We start from the raw sequence: 24,525 nt of genomic DNA, 5'->3' as shown, positions 1-24,525 counted from the left end.
GATAAATACATATGTCCACTTATGCATTATCTCCCGTGACTGTTACATTTACTCCCCTACACAACCTGGTCAGAATGTCTGTCATTTATTTATTTATTTACATTTGTTAAGCACACAGCAGCCCGTGAGCATTGTGGCGCTGGTTACAGTAGATGCTCATAGCTTAGTTACAGTAGTCACGTATCACATACAGAAGGAAGTGGCATTGTGGCATAGTGGCGTTTGTTACAATAGGTGCAGGAAGCATAGCTGTAAGCCATTTACAGACAATGAGCTAGCAGCTAATTGAAGAGTGCAGTTTTTAGATTTTTGAGGAAGGCCTGGAGAGAGGTTTCAGCTCAGAGGGCTGTGGGTAGCACGTTCCATAGCTTAGGTGCCAGATAGGGGAATCCTATTCCTCCTGCCCTGGCCCTAGTAATTCGTGGCACTGTAAGTTGGTTGGTGTACCCTAGTCTTATGGGTCTTGTAGATTGTGTTCTAGCTAGAGTGTCCGATAGGTAAGAGGCTGCGGTCAGGTTGATGCATTTGTGTGTGGTGGAGCGAATCTTGAAAGTGATTCGGTCTTTAACTGGTAGCCAGTGTACATATTTTCTTGCTTGAGAGATGTGTTCTCTTTTAGGAATGCTGAGAGCTGCTCTGAGAGAGTTGTTTTGAGTTGTTTGGTGTCTGGCTAGGTTTTTTTTTATGTACCAGCTAGGAGGGAATTGCAATAGTCCAATTTGGCTCCTATGGTGGCTCTAGCAATGGAGAGGCAGTTGTCTTTTGTTAGAAATGGCTTTTTGTCATTGATCAATTTGGTACTCAGAGCGGAGGCCGATACAATGGCGCTAACTTGTTTATCCATGGATAGTGTAGCATCAATGTGGACGCCGAGCGTTTTAACTGAGGATCGGACTGGGATGACACAGTTGTCAATGCAGAAGTTTTGATAGGTCGGATCTAGTTTGGCTAGCGTGGATTTTTGACCAAGGATGAGGATTTCAGTTTTATCCCCTTTGAGGCATAAGCCATTAGTGGCCATCCAGGCTTGGATTGTGGAGTAAATTTGTTGAAGGGTTGATGCGTCTTGAAGATAGCTCCCGGTGAGGGGAAGGAACACCTGGGTGTCATCAGCATAGTGTGTGTTGTTAATGACTTCAATTCAGCAATCCCACTAAGTCAGTGCCTCGTCTGGGACGACCAAGGGAAGCCCTTATTTATATATTTTTATGACAAGTTATACTCTGGATGATAAACCCTTATATAACGCCCCTCTCTTTTAATCCCCCTGACCTCACTGAGCCAAGAAGTAGGTTTGTTTTTCAATTTAAAAGGTTTATTGAGAAAGTAAACAATATATATATATATATCACACTTTTATGAATAAATTAATATTTGATATCACACTTAGGCATATGACAGTGATCAACAATGGATGATGTTACACTAGCACACTGATTTAATTACTTAGGAGTTAGTATAGGGGGGATAAGGTAGTGGAGAATACTTTTATGATTTCAAGGAAATGCAATGATGAATAAAAATGCAGTACAGAAATAAACTGATAGGGTTTCAACAAGAGATAATATGTTCACTTTTCCCCTTGTGGCAATTCACTCCCCCCCTATGCAGTATAAGGAGATGGAAGTAAAGCACACAGTTTTCAGGGATACAATCACAATACAATACGAATTTCAGTTCCCCCCTAGCAAGCTTAGAGAAACAGGGATGGTTTTAAACACAGGCAAAAGTACTTTTAAATGTGGTATGCAAAGAAGGGAAAAATATGCTAAATATTATTTTAATTCCCTGTAGGGGGTTCGGGGTAGGTGATAGCTATTTAAGATTAGTTCAAGTCACACTGGCAATGATTCAGGAATGATTATCAGAGGGAAAACGGATTTCCGCAGTTGCGAGCAAAAGACAGCTATCTTTGACAGGAGCTAATTTTTCAATTCGCGGCAATTTTTCCGAATGCGTCGAGCGCGATTGCGGAAAAACTATAAGGAGTAGAAAGTCGGTTTAGGACTTGTTGGAAAGGTTAGATTCTTAGCTTTAAAAATGAAAGTAAAATCACATTCCTAACACACGCGGTTCCAAAGATACGGACGATTTTGTGAAGGTTTCCCGAAATTAAAGTAAACTTCAGAATGAAAAAAATGACACTTTTACAGCTTTGAAATGACAGAATGAACACACGATTCCTCTGATGCAGTTCTGGACAGGTTCAAATGTTTTGAATCAGATTATTTTAAACTAAGAGATGGGTTCTGCACAGGCCTCAGGATACTCCTAATTTTGGAAGGAATGGGCCTCATCACGGATCTGGTCAACAGGTTAGACTGGACTTCTGGCGGCTTCTGGTACTGGTTCTGCTCACAGCGGTCTGGTCTGGGTCTGTTAGCGGCACTGCGGTCTGGTCTGGGTCTCTGGTTCTGCTGGTCTGGATCAAGTGGATTCTGTATACAGCACTACTTTCTGGGTACTGGCACAGGGTTCTAGCCAGAATCAAACAGCTCAGCTCGGCTGTTTGAATAATTTGCAAAAGATTTTGAGGCCTGCGGAAAAGGATTCAGCTTGTGGACTAGGCCTCCTTGCTTTAAGTTCTGGCTTGGTTCTGGATCTATCTGGAGTTAAGTTCTGGAGATGGTCCTTCTGGATATTGTCTGGTCCGGCAAAATGCTTCACAAGAAAATGGAAAGTGAGTGTCTTGCCTGTCCAAAGCAGTCTCTTTTTATGTGTTTTGAAAATGGGTGTGTGCGTGGGCATAACCAAGCCTGCCCCTCACAACTTATCATTGGCCAAGTTCTCCTCTCTCCCTTGATTGGGGGAAGGAATGGAGTGTCATCAGGCATCAATTTTACGGCATACAGAAAGAACACTCCCCTTGTCAATTTGCACACAAATCTATTTTTGATCCAAATACATATTTATCTGTGTACCATTTTTCTAATATTATATGTCCAGTTAACATATTTTCTGTAGCACCAAACCATCCGATCCCTGTCTTTGTAAGATGTCGTGTCCACTTATGACAGAATTCTGCCCTTTTCATCAAGAACACAACCTCTAAACTTTTCCAGAATTTACACAAACATGCACAAGGAATATGGCCATCAGATGATAAAGTGTCAGATTTTTAACATACAGACATTCGGCGTAATACCTTATTTTCCGCTACTACCCCCCAGAACATACCACAGAGTCCTAACACCTCTTAAAATGTGCACAGAAAAATCACAAGAATAATGATATTAATTATATAATTTTGACAAGTCCGTACTATGAATTATACATCTTTTTAAAATTATGCTCTGGCCCAGAGGGGTGTGGTTTCCCAAAGCACATGGTGGAATTTCTGGTTTGTCCACTTCCTCCAACTCAGGTTGCTCACAGAGGCACTGCTCCTTCCAGTTTCTTCCAAGAGGAAGCCATTTACGACCCCCCCCTAATTTAACATTTGCCTGAGCCAAGGAAAGCTCATTGTTCTGTTTCCCTGCTCCCAGGTGCTCCTCCCCTGATTCAATCAGAGAGGTGTAATCTCGTTTTGGTGGGAACAGTAGAAGGCAGCCAGACCTGCAAATGCAGTTGCTGGGCATGTTTCAACTCCTGTCAGGGATAGTTGCCGTGCAGAATTCAATCTCTTCAAGCCAGGCTTCAGCTAAATGTCACTTTTGTTCCAGTTTTCTTCATTCAAATCAAACTTACAATGTTTACACATGCAGCTAGAACGCTAATTCTAAGTTCAAAACTATGACCTTTAAACAGTTACAACCTATGTGACACTCAAAAGTAGGTCACTCATTTATTTTAAACATTTCAATTTTAGTGGTTTTAAATCCAATTTCAGTTAAGCTGCTGACATCCACAGCTCAGCCAGTTTTGTTATAAACATTGTTTTGGGCTCTTCATCTTTCCAGATTTTGTAGGCACACAAGACTACATTATGCCAAATGTCTGCTGGTGTTCAGTGAGATTTTTGAATAGCTTGCAATGTTTAAAAGAGGCATTTTTAGCTTGCATTTCAGAGAAACAAAGGTGATTTCAAAGCGCTTTTTGAGCTAACAGGCACTGCTGTTTTTCCTTTGGCACCACGTTTCACTCATGGCGCTTTTAGCCCATCACACTCGCACTGGTGGGTGGCAGGTTAGGCGACCATTTTGGTGTGCGCAAAACTGCACGGTTTTCCTGGATTCTGGCGCAATGTGGGCTTTTCGGCCACCTTGGATTTTCTAAGCCCACTGCACCAAATGTTGTAGCCTAATAATTCAAACATGGGTCAAGACACCCGACAAAACCATACCAAGTATTAGGGTGTGCCATGGAATGCTGGTGCTGAGTCACCAAGCACTTATAAAATGCTGTACCTGGTAAATAACCAACCTGATACGCAATCACTCCCCTTTATGCAGTAAGTGGTTCCTATGTCATATTACGGTTACATTGTGTGGCATGTTCACATGGACTTCAACTGTACTCCCATCAGCCCAGCCCCTGTGCTGTGAAAGAAAGGGGATCTGCTCTTTGTTCTGGTTGACATGCTATGCTGTGTTTTGGGATGTGTTTTACACTGAAGCTCTGAATTATTCAAGTGGATTGGCTTTGTGGTGGGGTTTGGTAGGCATCTGTTTCTCGTCTCAGTCGATTTCTAGGAAATCAGTAATAACCAGTGACTAGTCTGAACCAGAGGCATTGCTAGGGGGGGCTGAGGGGGCTATAGCCCCGGGTTATTTGGTTGTAGACCCAGATAGAAACTCAGGGGCTACAATCAAAAGGCTAATTGACAGGCGCACACGAGCACAGCTCGTAGTTTGGTGGTGCAGTAGAAGCGGTGCTGGTAGCTTACCAGCGTTGTTACCGTACCGCCAAGGTTATAATGAGGCTGGTCTTTTCTACACCCGATATCCAGTAATTTACAGAATATCAGGATACTCCCACTGCATCCAAAATCCAGGAATTTCTGGAATATTAATCTACTCCCAGTGCATCTGATATCCAGATAATCCGCAGGAAGCAGAGTGAAGGCTCTGGAAGGCCAGAAGGGGGCGGGCCATGTGACCAATGAGGAATGTCAGTATAGGACCATGTCTCTGTCACTCAACAACAGTTACATTCTGTGCTGTTGAGTAAAACATGTATGTTCTGTCAGTCAGGAGAATGAGCATTCATTTCTTACTAAGCAACATGGAATTCAATCAATAAAAAGTTGTTTTTATTTTAAAATGTCTCAACGTGCATTCCAGCACAGAATACATGCAATGTATACAACATCACGCAAGGATTCCAATATTTAGAAGGTCATTCTGACCATAAATCATGTATGAATCAAATGACTAGGATCTTTCTACCTCTGGTGTCACTATTTCCTCATTATATGAAATACAGACTGCAGCCTTTTACGATAAGATGCATGTGCTTCATTACTAAATGTGAGTTTTTCGTTTCACACAGACGGGTGGAATTGGGAGAGGGTGAGAGGCAGGGGAGGCAGGCAGCACTAGTGTATCATGCCACGTGCCTCTACTGGAACCTATAGAAACTCACTCACATGTGTAGAAAGGTCTACATAGAATGTCTCTTTATCAACTTTACAGAAACATATAGACAGTTTAGTGTCTGGAGACTATATGTTCTGCATGTGAGTAACTGACAGGGTTAGAAGATTAAGACATCCCAAGGCTGCAGGACTCCACTTCTTCCCTGGGTGCATCTAAGAGGCCCTGCAGAGAAAGTGATATTTGGAGTTGGAGCCTCCACTTCTTACAGGAGTAAAACCTAATCGAAAATACCTTTAGAAGCAGCTGCTGGATATGGGATGGCCGCAAACTTTGGATCATAGTTGTAATCCTGGTGATGTGATATGAGACCTCACAAGACCCAGACATTGAGGTGCAGGACGCCAACACTAATGTGTTGCAGGCACCCTTGCAATAGAGCAAGCGCCATACCAGGAGATACCTACAATGTGTTTTCATTTAACAGTCATTGAATAACAGCAATTATTTATCAATCTGTATATACGATGCCAGTAGAATAAGAGGAAGACAGTGATTATTTAATATCTCAATAACAGGCCGTCTTTACTTTCTCTACATTGATTCATTTAATAAATAATATACAGCCAAACTTCATGCGCCATTATTCATTCTATCACTGAGTCAGGAGCGATCTTTCTAGGCTCAGGAAATAGGAGTCCAGTCATGCATCCGGTGTTTCCTTCCCGGAGGTTCCATCTAGTGGGTGACATTCCTCAGGACATGCGGAGGTCGAGGAAGGAGCAGGGGTGACTGACGCACTTCCTCTACTGCAAGAAAGAGAACACAACAAAGACACGTTATCCCACTGCAGAGGATGAAAAGACCAAACATAGGCAGAGTCACGTGGCTGCAACTAATGCCACATTCAGCGTCTTCTGCCCAAAAACAGACACCCACAACCCACCCTCTGTCATAGCTAAGCCACTGTATGTATCCCCCATCCACCCTCTGTTCCCCCCACACATACATATAATCTGTCATTCCCACCAACCATACATTCTGTTGTGCACCCCCACCAATACACTCACTGACCTACGACATGGCATTCCCACAACACTAACATACCCCAACTCACCCCCAGTTCTCCCATATCTTCAACCCGCCCCATTGGTCCAACCAGACATCTGTCATTCATCTCCCCCTACTTTGGCTCCTCCCATCTATCCATCCTCCCCTCCGTCGGATTCCACTCACCAACCCTCTATCATCCCAACCTTTATCCTTCACATGCACCCTTTGCTCATGCCCCCATTCAGATACTCTCTATTTGTCATCAACCCCTTGACTTTCCTTCACTTTGGCATCCAAATATCGTCTCCATAACTTCCCAGTCTGCAAATCCGTATTCCATCTCTCAGCCTCCTCTTACAGCCTCTTCCTTTCTCTACCCTCCTGCTCCCCCTCTCCTCCTTACCCTACTCTCTCAATTTAACCCTGTCTCAGTCTTGTCTATTTCCCAAATCTCCCTCCCTATTATCTCTCACTCCCCCTTTCTCCCTTATCTCTAGATACTGTGTCTACCCCTCCTCTCTACCCTCACCTTCCCCAACAGGTACACTACCTATATACATGACACCACCACCCAGAATTACGCAAGCAGCTCAGATTGAAAGGTGATTTAAAGGCCCAAAATGTTTTCCACAGCCAAGATCCTCGGCTTTTCTACTCTCAGACATAAAGTAGGACTGTCCACCACATGCCAGGATTCAGTGATCAAACAAGAGGATTATGAGACCAAAAATGTGCGTCAATGGCTGAATAACTTCATGTCTGTGTATCATATGTCATGTACAGCATCAAATGATCCAATTTGGTCTGAACTACCTTGAAATCTAAGAATGATTCTCTTTATATTGGCTTTGTGGATTACGAGGGGGGTTTTGACACGGTACATTGTGACAAACTATGGGAAAAAATAGTAAATTAGGGCTTAAACCCTGATTCAGGAGTTATTTACTAATACCTCCTCTTACCTTAGATTCAATTGTGAAGGACGTTTGACAGCATCAATTCCGACAAACTATGGTTTGCAGCAAGGATGCGTGCTCACACCCGTCTTGTACATTCTATATGTGTCCAACTTAGATGCTGTATTGCAGCAACGTCATAATTCCCCTCTCCCCCCTCATTGGACATCAAGCCATTCGTTGGCTGTCCTATGGGGTCACACCATTATTCTCATTGTTACGCTGATCAGTCTGCAGTGCCGTTTAAACTCTGTGTTACAATGTTCAGCAGAGAATAATCTGAGGAAAACTAAAGTTATGATCAATAATCCTGGCTTTGGATGGAAATACGAGGCTTCACCCTTGAAAGGGGAAGCTGTTCTGATTATTGATTTGCTTGATGTATCATTGCTGGATAACTCAATTGGTGTTAAGACTCAGAGGAAATGTAGGACAATCAAGGCTTTTGTCTCAAAAGGAGGTGGACATTGTGTGGAGGGTTTACTATAAATCTAAAAGGCAAACGTTATCCCTAGCGTACTGTACGGGTAAGACATGTTACAGAGCAAGAAGGTTCTTTGGCTAAATGTATGAGAGGGAAAACTATGACAATCTGTCCATAATTGAGGCTATCTATAGAGAACTTGGGCTACCCTCGCTATATGTAAGATGGAAAGTCGCATGTAGCTGTTTATATGTAAAGAGGAGGATAGCCAAACATCTCTACATGTTAATTTTGCTGATACTTTTAGGGGAAATCCCAAAGGTGGAGTTCTTTATAATTGGCTGAATGAGGTGGCAAAGTTCCATGAAGTAATAGGAGTTATTCTGTTTCCCTATTTATAAAAGCTTGACCTATAAGGCTATCAAACAGAAGGCCAGTGGGACGTTAGCAATAGTACAGCCTATCTTTCTTCTAAATCATCTTTTAAGGAATATGTGCTGCACCTTTTCCCTAAGGACCTTCCTTAATTATATTGTGAATACTAGAAAAAGATCCGGTGGTTCCTAATGCGACTACGCTTTTATCAACTTTCCACAAGCATGCTCATGCGTGCTTCGACAAATAAGCCGTATAATTCAAGAGTTTGCGGGCTTTGTGGCTCATGAATTGGAACGGTACGGCATTTCTTGCCCAAGACTCGTTGTGGAATACGAAAAAGGTTCTGATAGATTTATGAAAAACATGAATATAGAGTGGGACCAATTTTGGGCCACCAAGTTCTCTGGGGAAACCTCTCGTTACAATGCAGCTGTTTATTACATTTGGTTAGAGGCAAAAAACAAATATTTATGCAAGAAATTGAGCTGAAGATAATTGTATTTATTAATTGTTGGCGATACTGATATGTTTTGATATTCTTTTAACATTGCATGATATGTTATGAAATCATTTCATGTGATATGGAAAAAGCAATCGACCAATTTTGACCCATTTTAATTTTGGGAGAAATTTCATATCTATATAAGAAACTGAATAGATGATAATTGTATTTTCACATTGTTGGTTATAGTGCTGTTTTGCTATTCCTTTTAATATGTCATGATGTGATATGACCGCAAAATTAATCATGTTAATGTCATTTGTATCATGGTGTAAAATGGTTTGATAACCAAATCACCTTAATAAGGACAATGCTCCCATGGCAACTAGCACAGGCCCATGTCCATTGGGAGATTAAAACGTGAGACAAGTTAATCTTCTGATGGAAATTGAAGGGTGGAGACAAGCAATGGCATCCTAACCCTACTACACAGGTGTGGATGCAGCACGAGTAGTGAGATTCAAGGCAAAATATCACTCACATTCAAAATAATAATCCCGAGAAGCAGCTGAATAATAATTGCCAATAAACTGAGACAACCAATTGCAAATCTAACTCATGAAGGTCACAGGGGCATGGTTGCACCAAAGCAACCATTACAGGTAATGGTATGGATCTCACTCCTAAGTGGTGTACTGAGGGAAATCCTCAGATAGTGTCACGTGTGATAATTCTCCAGCAAAGGCAGTAGGCTTGCCCCACTGCAAACTGCCAATGGGAGCTCGGAGGACAGTGGCAGTTGACGTTTTAGCCCCCGCTACCATAACGGATGAGTGACCCGAGTTCCTGGTCGGCGAGACTCAGCAGTCGACAGCTTTGCCGAATGCGATCCCAACACTGAGGGGCATCCACCCCATTAACCCATTGCAATGAAAGATCATCTTAGGAAAAATGCACATAGAACATGTAAAACACAGACAAATCTGCACAAAATATAGACCCAAAATGTAAATATTGATAAATTGTATCTGTCATCGGATCTGGCCTGTGCTAGTTGCACATGTAAGACAGATAACGTAAAAGGAAGAAACACGAACCCCAACGTTCAATGGGGTGGCTTGAGGTGACATATACCAAATACAACATTTCATTTTATTTATCTTATAGATATGTATACTTGTAAGGCAAGCCACAGATGCTATAATTATGCACCTATTATTTCTATATTGTCCACAGCAACAATTTAGGAAATTTCACCAGAACTCTAGACCTCTCAAAAACATGCTCTCACTATTTCTACCCGAACAATAGTACCCTCTGCCTTCTTCCACCCCCCAGATAAGTATTTTTTGTTTCCTTCCTGAGGTAGATATGAAAGCAAGGCTTAGAGCTTGCGTGGCTGGGCTCAGAATGACTCTTTGCATCCAACAAGCACTGTGGTGATTGGTTAAGCAGGAAAACATTGCCATAGCAATGGATGAGGGCCGCAGGGAGAAAGACGAGAGACCGCTATGTGATGTGGTTCTGTGGAATAACCTGAAGGTGTTCCCTGGAGTCACTAAGGTAAAAGGGTGTGTGTATCCGGCAAAAAGGGATGAAAGGCTATGTGCTGTACAATCACACCGCTTGGGAGCGGGCAGAACACAACGCACTTGGGTCTTTGGATAGGAGCTGTGAATGCGGTACAAGCAGGTATTTAGATAGCAGTGCTCCAGAGGCTCCAGAACACAGTTGGGGGAAAATCTAGGCAGGTGATCTGAGTACGTCAACATGGCAGCCATTTTAGAAAGGTGGGTAGGATATAGAGGGAGCAGTGAGCTGTCTTCTTCATGCGGGATGATGTCAGTCTGAGATGCTCTAGAGAAGGGTGGCACTGCAGCCCAGCTAAGAGGCATGGAAGAAAAGAGCAATCCTTAGGGGGTGGCAGGCAGTGCAAAGTAAAAGTAGCTCAGCACCCATGGCGTTTTGAGACAGTAAGAGGCTGCTAGGTAGAATTCGTGAGAGCGGCTGCGACGAAGGAAGATAGAGTATTCCAGGAAAAAGGTCAGAAGAGCTTAGGAACAATAGGGTGATAGAGCAGGAAGGGGAAGACGCTGTGGGGTTCAACAGCAAAATCTTCCTCATAGAGAAGGGAAGGGAATGAGGCCGGTGATGAACGCGAAGGAACTTTGCAAGTGGGTACGTGCCACTATTCCAAAATGGAAGGGGTGCACCTACCGTGAGATTGGATCTAAAGGATGAACACGTGACAGCACCAATGTGTGTGCGAGACAGAGACTTCTAAAGGTTCAAGCGGGTAGGATAGATGCAGCACTTCACGTGCCTCCCGCATGGGCGCACAGGGGCTGTGTGGGGTTTCACGAAGATCATGCGGCTCACAGTGATATGGTCGGGGTCGAGAGGTGCCAGACTACTTGTTTATCGGGATGACTTTTTGTTCATGGTGGAAAGTAGGGAGTTGGTTCTGAGAACGTGTTAGAGGAGATGAACATCCAACAACGCAGCAGAATCCCATGATGGAGGCAAATGCACAGTTAGTGCTGCAAGAGGACGGGTCAGTGGTGGGTGGGAGAAGATTGGAGTAGCATTCGGAAACAGCTGATATGAGAAGCCAAATGAATAGGCGAGTTTACCAAGATATAAGGTGTGTGAAGAGTAAAATAAAATGAGGGGGGCAAAAACAGACCATTGTGGACCCCCTTCGGGAGAGAGGCAGCCAAAACCAGCCTATAGAGATCATCAGACGGCCGGCCTCCTGGTAGAAACTTTGGAGCTTAATTCAACAACAACTAGCCCTAGTTTTTACCATCTTCCTGGACTAGTGTGTAAGCACACATGTGACCCCCAAACCCAGAGAAAGGGGTCTAGTGCATTAAGAAGTAGAAGACTGGGGACTATGGAACCTAGAGCAAGAAAGAAGTGTGGGGGCACTTAAATCCCCAGACTGTGAGTGACTGAGAACCAATGGTAAGTCCTGGAAAGGGACATCAGATTCAAAACATTGAAACGCAGAGACTTTCTTGTTGAGCCCCCGAGAGCTCATCCTGACTGCGTTAACCCTTTTTGGTATTGACATTTTATTGCACAAGTCTTAATAAAAAGATCTATAATTTGTTGTGAATTACTCTTTGGTTTATCCAGTAATTATTGTGTGCAGGGGCACCGGGTTATCGCCTTAAAAATACGACAATTGATTCCTTTATAACTTTACGCCCTATTGGTCAGGGGTGTTTATATCGCCCTCGCACCCACATTTTGAATAGGTTTGGACCAAAAACCGTAAGGAATAGACTATAATATAACAGAGCTAGAATCGATATCAACCATGTTGTAATTACCCCTAACACCTATATTTAACCTGTACACATTTCTATATGGTGCTGATCCTACATGGCTTCATAACATAACCCGGATGATAGGTCCAAGCTCAGCCCAGGTGGTAAATTCAATCCTGAGGAGAGATTAAGGGCAGAAGAGATCGAGAGTAGACAGGGGGGCAGTCAAACCTCCCGTTTCTCAAAGGTTCCGGAGAAGCAGCTGAGAGCGCGTAGGAGAACGAGCAGGGTCAAGGGAGTGCAAGTATTGACTGGAGGGTCATGGAGAGATTGTGAGGATGAGAGCAGAGAGAAGAGAGGAGGATCGTTTTCAGGTTCAGGGTTTATATTCTGTTGGTTCACAAACTAGTACACGACAAAACAAATTCCATGATCCTGGCTTCTACACACCCTCTGAAATGCTTCGCATATTGTAGCAATGACCCTTGCTAAGGGGTTTACCGTGCAGGTAACGGTCTGCCAGCACTTGCATCTTGGTGAGGGCTCGGCCATTACCGGCCCTGTACACCCCCACCCTGAACGGGGCTGATTGCTATTCACACCCCACCGTTCGTCTGGGGTGCTAATGGTTTATTTTTTATTTTTTATGGGAGTTAAGATCCATGCATATTGTGTCAGCCCAATCCGCCATAACAAAATAAGATGCTCTTTGCCATAGGAAAAGGGACTTAGTCCCTTTTCTATTTCCATGGTGGACGCAGGCAGGATGAGCGCTGAGCCTAGAGCACAAATCCCTGTTCCAGCACGTAAGTGGGGGGAAATCAGGAGGGTGAGAAAGGGTGCGCAATTTCTTTGGGGGTGGGGACATGGGGAGGCAACAGGGAGAGGCTCCCTGTTACCCCCCCATAATCAAGATGATGCTACAGAGGGAAGAGCCTCAGGTGGTGTTACGAGGCTCTGTTTTGTCTCGGCACCCTTGTGTGCCCCTGCCACACACAGACTCTCATGACACATGTGTGTATGGTAAGGACTCCCTGGTCGCTCTGCGGTGGCCGGGAACACCCCCTTTATTCATACCATAGGCCGCGGAGTGAACGCCACTCTGCCGCGTGTGTACGCCCTTAAAGGGGCAGCCACCACACTCCTCCTTTTTCATAACAAAAACAATAAAGAGGTTAAGTACACACAAGGCATAACAACACTCTGCACACAAAATCAATGACCCCTTTAATCACAACCCCCCTCTGCCCCTTGAGTCACTTTCCAGTCCATGGGCTGGGCCCACCAGTTCAGGGGTCCAAAACATAGTCAGTCAGGTTGGCAGGCTTCCCCCTCCCGACACTTTGGGGATACCTCATGCCCGCCTCCTGGATCGGGCACACCTCACCAGTGTTCCCCCGACCTGGGGACCTCGGTGGGTGGGCCAGGCCACCGCCCTCGTCTGGTACCTCATTGAAATCCCTTCTCTGCAACACCTCTGGCCTTGTTCCTCCGACTTTCTTAAAGAAGCTGGCATTTCGGGTGACAGAGGCAGTCCCATCTGAAGCAGTCACCATGCAGCCATGCACCGCCACAACGTCCATCGGACCATGCTCATTTGTCAACAACAGTTTGCCTTGATGGTGCCTGTTTTTCATCAGCACCTCATTCCACGGGGCCAGCTGCTGGGGCTGGAGTTTCCCCTCTCCAGCTGTGCATTGTCAATGACGGCGGCAATCTCTCTCTCATTTCCAGGATAAGGCCCCTGGTACATCGCCTGAACATGGCCTCAGCCGGTGCCACTCCTGTAGATGCATGTGGTGTAGCCCAGTATTCCCTTATGAACTGGTATAGCGCCCTCTGCAAGCCATGTCCCTGAGCGATGTGTACGACCTTATTCAGCGGCCTCATAATCAATTCCGCCTAGCTGTTCACCCAAGGCCAAAGAGGAGTAATCTTTTGGTGCTGGAAACCATACTCCTCTATCAGTTGGGCGAAATTGTCCCCTTGAAATGGTGGACCATTGTCCGAACACAAAGTCTGAGGGAGGCCGTGGGTAGCAAAGATCTTCTCCATCGCCATGGCCACTTTGTCGAAGGACACAGACTCAATGAATCCCACCTCCGGATACCTGGACCATTCAACCACGACCACCAGGAAGTGTGTGCCCAGGCCTGCGGACCCCAAGTCAGCGTGGACAATCTCCCAGGGCTTGGTCCCTCTTGGCATGTCCTCAATCAGGGGCTCCCTCTGGGCCGGAGACGCCACCTGGCAACACGCACATCCTCCATCTCTGTTCCAGGCTGGATGGTGCGGCTGAGATGTCGAATTCGGTCATTGGTGTCAGTGCCCCTTGTTGCCTCGGCAACTGTGGTGCTTGGGGAGCAGCAGTCTCTGCAGGGCCCTGGCCTTCAGCATTCATGGCAGCGAGCGCACAGGCACCCCACACAAAACAATTGGAGCCGCAACTCACTGATCTGCTTTTCCAGGCACAGTTGCACACCGATGTTGAGTGTGATGATGTTTGCCAGGTCCCTCTTCCCAATACTTCAGATGACTTCCTCCACCACCACACTCCACCACCACACAGTCAGACAAAATGCCCTCCAAGGCAACTTCTTCAAACTGTCCAAAAATGGAATCACAGGGTCAGTTGGCCTTCACCACAGTAACCCTCCTTCACCAATGTCCAACACAGCGAGGCATTACAGAGACGGAAGTTTCGTGCCACACTAGTGGCTCCAGAAATTGAGTTGGGTGGGCCCTGGGGATCAGAACAAAGATGCTAGCCCCCCCCCCCCAGCCCCTCGCCTCACACTCGACGTGATCAAAGTGTGAAAACACTTCAAAAGTCATAAATATGCAGCATCCGCTGTCCCCTCAACAGGGGTCCAAAAATGGTGTGCAGATGGGCGCACATGCACTCTGTATCAGAGCTGTGACCCTTCTGAACACGTGGGTAAAAATGGCGGCCAAGCCGCGTTGACACCGCTGTCTCTGCGGCATTCCGAGATGAAGAACAAAACCAATTATTCACCTCCCCTCACTGCTTGTGCCCGGGTTGGTGTCCCGCCTCGTCGCCACTGTTACGAGGCTCCGGTTTGCTCCGGTGTCCCTGTGAGCCCCCTGCCACACACAGACTCACACAACACACGTGTGTATGGTTCAGGCTCCCCGGTGGCTCTGTGGCGGCTGGGAGCGGCCCCTCTATTTATACCACACACGGCAGAGTGAATGTCACTCTGCCATGTGTGTACACCCTTAAAGGGGCAGCCATCACAGGTGGCTGGAAGAAGCGGGCGGTACATACTCTGTTCTTGCCTGCTTTTCCAGCCACCTGATTTCCCCAGGTGCAGATAAATGTGATATAACTTGGGAAAATGAAAAGCATCTGTTCTACAATAAACATTTTACAGCCATATAGTGCGGGCTTTGCAGATTCTATAGCCATACTGCACAGGCAGAAAACCATTGGAATAGGCCAGCTGTTGAACATCAATAAGTTAAAACATCACAAAATACCTCCTGATAGTCACCAAGTGTAACACATACTTTTATAAGTGCTCCAGGATTCTGTCACAGAGAAATCCACAGAGCAGCCAAATGGCTGCACTGAGGTTTCTGTACTAGATGGACATGGCCAAATTCATAGCAGAAGAAAGAATGAGGAGCGATTCCTTGCCGAAGCCAGAATGAGGAGCGATTCCTTGCCGAAGCCAGAATGAGGAGTGATTCCTTGCCGAAGCCAGCATGAGGAGCGATTCCTTGCCGAAGCCAGCATGAGGAGCGATTCCTTGCCGAATCCTTGCCGAAGCCAGAATGAGGAGCGACTCCTTGCCGAAGCCAGCATGAGGAGCGATTCCTTGCCGAAGCCAGCATGAGGAGCGATTCCTTGCCGAAGCCAGCATGAGGAGCGATTCCTTGCCGAAGCCAGAATGAGGAGCGATTCCTTGCCGAAGCCAGCATGAGGAGCGATTCCTTGCCGAAGCCAGCATGAGGAGCGATTCCTTGCCGAAGCCAGAATGAGGAGCGATTCCTTGCCGAAGCCAGCATGAGGAGCGATTCCTTGCCGAAGCCAGCATGAGGAGCGACTCCTTGCCGAAGCCAGCATGAGGAGCGATTCCTTGCCGAAGCCAGAATGAGGAGTGATTCCTTGCCGAAGCCAGAATGAGGAGCGATTCCTTGCCGAAGCCAGAATGAGGAGCGACTCCTTGCCGAAGCCAGCATGAGGAGCGATTCCTTGCCGAAGCCAGCATGAGGAGCGGCCGGGGTGGGAGGGGGCGTTACAATTCATGAGGGAATGGGGAGAAACAGTGTGCATTAATGATCCTCAAAGGGATATATAGAAGTGTGGAATGAACTGGAGGAGGGAGAGAGGTTGAGGGTAAGTACCTATTTCACCGCAGTCGGGTCGGGGGAGTGAAGTTAGTGTCGCATGTGCGTAACTCCAGCGCTACTTCCAGACTGCGTGGTGACTTGATTGCACATTGACAAAGCATCTCTAACTTTACAGCAGTCGCGCCATGTATGTTTAATTGTTTATTATTAGTTTGTTTAACAGAAGTTAATCAACACTGTGAGGCACATTATTCATACATGTATCGATGGGTAAAGCCCCATACATGCTAGTCATGCAGCATGATAGTACATGCACAGTGAAGTACATGAAGGCAGAGCGAAGGACCTGATCATGTGCGCCTTATCGATAAGTCACGTGAGCATATTTGATCCACGCCAATATCAGGTTCGGTGCATAAGGGTAGGGTGCTTTGATCCCCGCCCAATCTGTTCCCCCCATTTGTACTGTCTCTGACCACAATAGGATTTGGTCACAGCCATAAAACCGGAAAGCTGTAGTATTCCTCAGAGAAACTCTCATCCTCGGGTTGCCAAGGCTCCACCCCAAGTTCCAACTCCACCTGTTTACAAATCCCAAAAACCCAGCGAGGAATAAAATAGATGATCCATAGCCCAAGACTAGACTGCTGAATGAGCTCCCCCTCAAACTGAGGCTCTCTACCTCTTGACTTGCATTCAGAAACCACTCAAAAGCACACGTTTTAAAACTTTCCTTTGCCCTTTGGACCCTGACCTCCATGCCCACCTGTTTTCTTTCACCCGGCAGCTCCCACTGCCACAGCACACTCCTCTACGCTCCTACTCCCCCTTCTGGTTCTGAGTCTTCTATTGCCCAATCTCCAAGCACACTTCATTGAATCGGTTACTATGAGAATACCCAAAATGAAATAGACTTGAGTGAATTTGATGGTTATCACAGCTTAAATAACCCACATGCTCTGGACACTTTCTCTCTGAGCATTGCCATGGTTGCCGCTGTAACATCCCATGGCTAGCAGTAAAAGGGGAGTAGGGAAGTAGGTCTCCCACGCCCTACATAGCTTATAACACTACTTTGAGCAAGAGATTGCTTACTTCTGATGCCAGGGGGACCCCTACCTGCAGTGAGACGCACAGGTGCCGACAGTGGCACCAGTAGTGGAGGCAGCTTTTGGGGCAAGGGAGGGGCAGATAAAAGGGAGCCAGTGGGATGCTGCGGGATGCATTGGGCACCAGGGGGGGAGCAAGAGTGTGGCTCTCCACCCTGCCCCCCATGGCTCCGTCACTGAGTGGCCCCCCCATAAGCGCCATTCCTCTGTCTTCCTGCTTCCCCCCATCCGGCACGGGAGGGGGAAGGGTTTGCCTATTCCTTAGAGTACAGGTGCTGGTCACTGTGAGACTCACAGCTGCAGATCTGATTGTCTGGCGTGTACCCTATGGCCATCAGTGAGAGTGGAGCAGGTCCTACCAGCCCATCCATACCTTACAGGCCGGTCCTGAGCAGGATGGGTTCTGTTTACTATGAGACTCATAGCTGTAGATCTGATTGTCCGTCAGTGAGAGTGGAGCAGGTCCTGCCAGCCCATCCTTACCTTATAGGCCGGCCCTGAGCAGGATGGGTTCTGTTTACTGTGAGACTCACAGCTGTATATCTGATTGTCTGGCGTGTACCCTATGGCCATCAGTGAGAGTGGAGCAGGTCCTACCAGCCCATCCTTACCTTACAGGCCGGTCCTGAGCAGGATGGGTTCTGTTTACTATGAGACTCATAGCTGTAGATCTGATTGTCCGTCAGTGAGAGTGGAGCAGGTCCTGCCAGCCCATCCTTACCTTATAGGCCGGCCCTGAGCAGGATGGGTTCTGTTTACTGTGAGACTCACAGCTGTATATCTGATTGTCTGGCGTGTACCCTATGGCCATCAGTGAGAGTGGAGCAGGTCCTACCAGCCCATCCTTACCTTACAGGCCGGTCCTGAGCAGGATGGGTTCTGTTTACTGTGAGACTCACAGCTGTATATCTGATTGTCTGGCGTGTACCCTATGGCCATCAGTGAGAGTGGAGCAGGTCCTACCAGCCCATCCTTACCTTACAGGCCGGTCCTGAGCAGGATGGGTTTTGTTTACTGTGAGACTCATAGCTGTAGATCTGATTGTCTGGCGTGTACCCTATGGCCATCAGTGAGAGTGGAGCAGGTCCTACCAGCCCATCCTTACCTTATAAGCTGGCCCTGAGCAGGAGGACGCTGGCACCAGCTGCCAGGGTGAGCATGGCGTAGCTGAGCCTCACATTGGTCGCTCCATTGTAGTCGGCAGGAGCATGGGCAGGAGTTTGAGCAGCAGTACCAGTGCTCCCTCCATTGCACAGGTCTGTGCTGCAGCAGCGGGTAGAAGACGTGACACCTCCCACCGAGGTCGTGATTTCCGCACAGGCCGCTGCGCAGCTCTTGCTGATGGTTCTTAGTCCTGTAAATGAAGACATGAAGAGTTAAATGGAGAGTGCTTGAAGACTCATGGATCTTATTGACAGATTTAAGGCAAAGGGCCTCGTGGGCAAAAATGACAGAGGGTCCCAGGTGGGCGGGCAATGGAGGCGGAGCCTAGAGTGGCAGAGTTGCACAATGGTGAACTGCAGGGACAAATGCTTCCATTTTTACGTTGTGTTGTTTAGTTTCCTGTGTTTGGGGGTCTGACTCTAGTTGGAGACAGCTGGGCCTCTTGGCATGGTTTTGCTGCAATTTGTAATATTGAATGATCAGGACTGAGGCTAATGTTGGAAATGATAGGGTTAAAGGCAATGGGTAATAACACGGGCAATGGCAAGGGATATTACAGGAGGTGATATCACAGGCTAATTCCTACTGCATGCAGAACCATTGTGTGCATGTCCCCGGCGTTCCTACCCCACACACTTGGAATGTCATTGAACATCACAGACTTAAAGGAGGTTACCTTTTAAACTCAAACATACCAGAGGTTACCTTTTTTGTGGGTGCTGCTTGTGGCACTTGAAAGACCCCTTAACTCCAACCCACTACCTCCATTTCTCCTCCAGCCCCACGGGCCCTGCTGCAGGGCACTGAATGGAAATGGAGAGGGAATAAGGGCAGGACAGTGAGGAGGAAAAGTAGAGAATGGGGAGGTGACATGAACACTGATGGGACACGAGAGTAGAGAAGGAAGGAGGGCAGAAGAGTGAGGGAGAGATTGCGAGTGAGGGAAGGCAGGAGGAGGCAAGGTGTCTGAAGGCAGCCAGGTGAGGGTAAAAGGGTGAATGAGTGCAAAGAATGCATGAGGGCAGGGGAATGGGGCAATAGGTAACCAGGCACAAGAGTGAGGGGCAATGCAGGATAAAGAAGATTAAAGGAGGGGAAATAGAGAGCAGGAGTGTAAGGAGAATGGGGAATAATGGAGGTCTAAAGAGTGAGGGAGGACAGGATAAAGGGAGTGAAGGGAGGGAAGTGAGTGAGGAATGGGCAGTGGAGACGGAGCAATGTAAAGGCAAATGGTGTGTAATGTGGGTAAACGAGAGAGAAGGAAGGAAGTGGGATCTTTATAACAAAGAACCTATGGCAGAAATATAGAAAGAAAAAGGCAGGAGGATTCAGGCAAGAACACAGGGTGACATAGTCTTCAAAAAGAGCAGGAAAGAGTGGGACAGTAGAGTGGACATTGCTAAAAAGAATGCTGTATGGGAGAAAAAGGAAGCAGGAGGGAAGGAGTAAAAGGGGAGCATATTTGTGATGCAGGGTCGGCAGGTGCTTTCCCTGGCTGCCCCCAGTCACAGCTGCAATAGACACATGAACAGAGAAACACAATGGAGCCACTTAGATGAGGTTGCATTGAAATGGGCCAAAATGATCCACGTGGTTGACGAAAATCCCCTTTGTGCGAGTTCTCTGCGCTCACCTTTTGCCAGGTTGGCAGCTAAACAGGCCCAGAGGAAACCCAAGGTTGGGGCACATGGCTGGGTGTGTCTGTAGGGTGGCCCACCATCCTGCATTTTGCGGGAATGTCCCAGTTTCATTGGCCTTGTTCCCCACACAGCCAGCTCGGGACAGGAAGACGGCCTGACTTTTCTCCTCTGAGGGAGGATCGGCTGTCCAAAGGCTTCTCAGCTAACATCTTTCGTGTGACAGTTAAAAGCGAAGGGAAACACAGCACATTTTGCACACGTGCCCTAGGCTTGGTGTCAGTCAACCTGATTTTAATAAACCAATTTGAGGTTGCTGACCCAGACTCAGGGGTGCCTCGGTACTGAGTGTTGTCCCTTACAAGGTGCAATTGGTGAGTGATTATTAATGCTCCCTTACAAGGTGCAATTGGTGAGTGATTATTAATGCTGTGTAAAAATAATGGCTCAAGCAGATTAACTTATATTGAATCCTCTTTCATTGCAAATACCTTTTTTTAAACCGAATGATATTGTGTTTAGGTCCACATTCGTGGCAGGCTGCTGCTGCAGTCGTACATTTAGGGTGGTGAAAATAAAGCTATAGAGAGGGGAAGAACGAATAGGTCAGGGGCAATGCCTTTGTCTTAGAAGCAAGACAAACGCAGTGCAATATGGGTTAGAATCCCGATCCCGCAAAAAGAGAGCAATTAAAATTAAATATGTATTTTTGCTTGACCTATTTCTATAGCAATGTATATGATGTCAGGTTGGTTTCTTATGTGAAGGCATTGAAAGAAAAACAAATTCTTTTGTTTTTTGAAACCCACCCTTTGTGACCGATTACTAGGAATATATGTAGTCAAGTGCTTAAATCACAGTCTGGGTCAAAATACTGATTTCACCACTTTAACGAAATGTGTGATCCTGGGCAAATCATTTAATCTCACTGTGCCTGATAAACTGGCATTTGGTGTCACTAGAAGTGATTGATATTGTATTTTTCCTATGAAGAAAAACGTTCATTGTTTACTAAACTATTGAGTTGTTGTATATTGATAAAAGTGCATATGTTCACAATGCACAGCACATTATTCTCTTAGTTTACAAGTGAAAACTTCTTTTAATGTGTTTACAAATGGTGCCCTAGAGTACTGAAGACAATATGTGTAGTGATATACACTGTGATGTCACTTATAAATACATAAATAAATAAAATAAAATACAAATACAAAATGTCACTTCTGATCATGTCAATCCATATTGTACAAATGAGGGATCTGCATATCTTTTGCTGGACAGGTCCGGAAGACAAATGAGAACATATGTGTGCATTGTATGCCTAACAGTCCCACATGTTGTGATTTTGTTTGTTTGTTTGTTTATTTATTTATAATGCGCTCCCAAACTGGGGGTTACTGGGCGCAGTTTACAAGGATATTCAGTTTCTTGGTTACACAAATAGTAGTACAATAGTGAGAGTTACAAAAATATCGGATTTACACAGAGGAATATACAATAATATACAATAAAAACAGTTCAGACTCACTAAGAGTCTAGGAAAGTGAGAATTTACAAAGAAATATTAATCTGCAATATTACACAATAATATACAGTTCGGAATTACTCAGAATCTACATAGTCAGGTGGTAGTTTGGGAGATGTTCAGTAGGAGCGGGTGTAGGAATGCAGTGAGGGAACCTGAGGAGAGTGCCTACTCTGGTGAGTCTTTGGAGATGAGCCAGAGTTTGGTTTCTTTCCTGAATTTATAGAAAGACTGGTCAGCTCTTAAGGAATTAGGTAGCGAGTTCCAAAGTTGAGCAGCCATTACAGTGAAGCTGCTGCCCCCTGCTTTTTTTAGTTTGTATCTAGGCACTTTTTTTGGCAGTTAGTAGATCTGGTTTGTCGGGTGATATTGTTTTTGGAAACATTTTCGACAAGGGAGAGAGGGGCTGAGTTATTGAGGCATTTGTGGGTTAGGCAAGCTGTTTTTAGTTGTATTCTCTCATCGATTGAGAGACAGTTGTTGTCTCGTCTGATCCCAGAGATGTGTTGCCTTCTGTAGATACCCAGGGTAGTTCTGAGTGCATTATTCTGCAGGATCTGTAGTTTGTTAGTAATATATTTGCTAGCACCTAGGTATAATGCATTGCAGTAGTCAATTTTAGACAATGCTAATGCTCTGGCCAGCGTGATGCAGCTTTAGTAGAAAGAAAGGGTTTGCACACATGGATAAGCTTACAGGTGTAAGCTGTAGATAAGGCTGTAGCACTGACCTGTTTGCGCAGGTTCTGAGAGGAGTCTAGGTAAAAACCTGGAGTTTTACCTCTTTATCCACCATCGATATTAAAGGATAGGTATTGATTTTCTGATTGGTAGGTGTGGCTAGGAGTAGTAACTCAGTCTTATCATCATTCAGGAATAGGCCATTTGTGGCCATCCAGGCCTGAATGATGAGGCAGATTTTGTTAATGAGAGCTATGTCTTTGTCGTAATCGCCTGTCAGAGGTATGAGGATCTGGGTGTCATCTGTATAATTGGTATAGGTGACACCTAGATCGTCCAGATCATCAAACAATGGTTTGGTGAACACATTATACATGGTAGGTGATACACAGGATCCTTGCGGGACTATAGATATGGGGATAGGATCTGCAGGCACTAACGCTGAGAAGACTCTCATGGATCTATTACTGAGGAAGGATTTCATCCCGGCCGGTGCTTCTGCTGAGAAAAGGGGCGCTGAGGATAAGTGATCACAAAGCACATTGGGATCAACCAGATCGAAGGCGGCTGACAAATCCAACAGGAGTAAGAGCGCTGATTTTCCTTTGTATTTCAGATCATGTATCGGAATCTTCAGATCAATCAAGGCTGTTTCTGTGCCATGTTGGGGTCTGAGGAAGTTTATATGATTGAATTGGATTGTAAGCAGATTTGTCAATGATCTTTAGTAAAAAGGGGACTGTCCTAAAGTTGGTGGGGTTGTTAGGGTCCAAGGAAGGTTTTCTAGGAGTGGGAGGACCCAGGAATTTTTTAGATTAGTGGGGACAGTGCAGGTAAGGAAGGAGGCATTGATGGGGGCATGGCTACGAGAGCCATGTAGGAGGACGCGTTCCAGCGGAGCTCCCGAGATCCTGAACAGATCCGGGCAAATCAGTGCAGTACGACTGCTTATTGAATACCGACGATATGCATGCCAGCGTGTGAAGGTGCTACCGGAGTACTGTGAACTTTTGGAGGTTATAGCAGCTACGACGGCTAAGATCGGAGAAGAAAAGTCGAGAGATGCTGAGAACAAAGGGCGACTCAAAATGGCCGACATAGGCCCGAGACGGGATTGAAAAGAGTTGCGGGAAGACCTAACCAGGTCAGCGTGCAGTGCGCCCACTCATCATTCGGTAGACCTGCACATCCTCAGAACCATGCCCAGTAAGGCAGTGCGACGTAAGGCGAAACAGCCCACGCTGGACGACTTCACCAAAACGTCCCCGGGCCCAGACGCCACCAAGAATAAGGATGCACCGGCCGTGGGTGGCGTGACGACTTCGAGCTCTAACCAAGAAATCCTGGCAGCGATTGCGGACCTGCGAGCGGCCTGGGAGTCGAAATTAGAACTAGCTGTCTCTGAATTAAAAACGGCATTGGACCTCAAAGTTGGGGAGGTCCAGGAGGACGTCAATCTACTGAGACAAGACGTTAGGGTTCTGGCGGAGCGCACAGAGTCCCTGGAAAAAGAAGTTGGCCCGAATACGGCGGACTGCGCCACCCACAAGGCAAAACTGCACGCCCTAATCCAAAGGGTGGGCAACTTGGAAAGTAGAGTGGAGGAGGCGGAAGGACGGGCCCGTCGCAACAATATCCGCATTGTGGGCCTACCGGAGGGGACGGAGGGCCGTGACCCTACTGACTTTGTTGAGACCATGTTGCTGCAAGAGATATCCGGAGGGGCCTTGTCCCAAGGCTTCGCAGTGGAGAGAGCACATAGAGCCCTAACGAGGAGGCCGCCTCCTGGAAACCCGCCCAGACCCATCATTGCCAAAATTCTTAACTATCGTGATCGGGAAAGAATATTAGAACATTTTCGAAAAGGAGGCACGATCAAGAGAGGAGCAGCAAACATCACGGCGTATCCGGATTACACCCTAGCTGTGCAGCGGAGCCGCATTAACTTTGGGACTGTGAAACGGAGGCTGTGGGAGGCAGGTTACAAATATATGTTGCTTTACCCTGCAAAGCTGAAGGTCATACAGGCGCATAAAACTTTATTTTTTGAGACCCCAGAGGACGCCATGGAGTGGCTCGACGCACAGGGGT

At 46.4% G+C, this 24,525-nt stretch overlaps 1 protein-coding gene across 1 annotated transcript in view; it reads right to left on the bottom strand.

Moving 5' to 3' along the window:
* Nucleotides 1–6,013: 6,013 nt before the first annotated feature.
* The window catches only part of LOC138498717 (secreted Ly-6/uPAR domain-containing protein 2-like), a 162,485-nt gene continuing 143,973 nt past the window's right edge, over nt 6,014–24,525 (bottom strand). Inside the window, exons 4-5 of the mRNA XM_069622359.1 lie at nt 18,534–18,782; nt 6,014–6,283 (exon numbers count right to left, since the gene is read on the bottom strand). Coding sequence (XP_069478460.1) covers nt 18,535–18,782 — 248 coding nt within the window. The 3' untranslated portion in view covers nt 6,014–6,283; nt 18,534. The remainder of the gene's footprint in view (nt 6,284–18,533; nt 18,783–24,525) is intronic.

This window comes from Ambystoma mexicanum, chromosome 5q (genome assembly GCF_040938575.1).
Source record: "Ambystoma mexicanum isolate Mex_15411 chromosome 5q, UKY_AmexF1_1, whole genome shotgun sequence".
Classification (NCBI taxonomy): domain Eukaryota; kingdom Metazoa; phylum Chordata; class Amphibia; order Caudata; family Ambystomatidae; genus Ambystoma; species Ambystoma mexicanum.
This window is presented reverse-complemented; position numbering and strand designations above follow the sequence as displayed.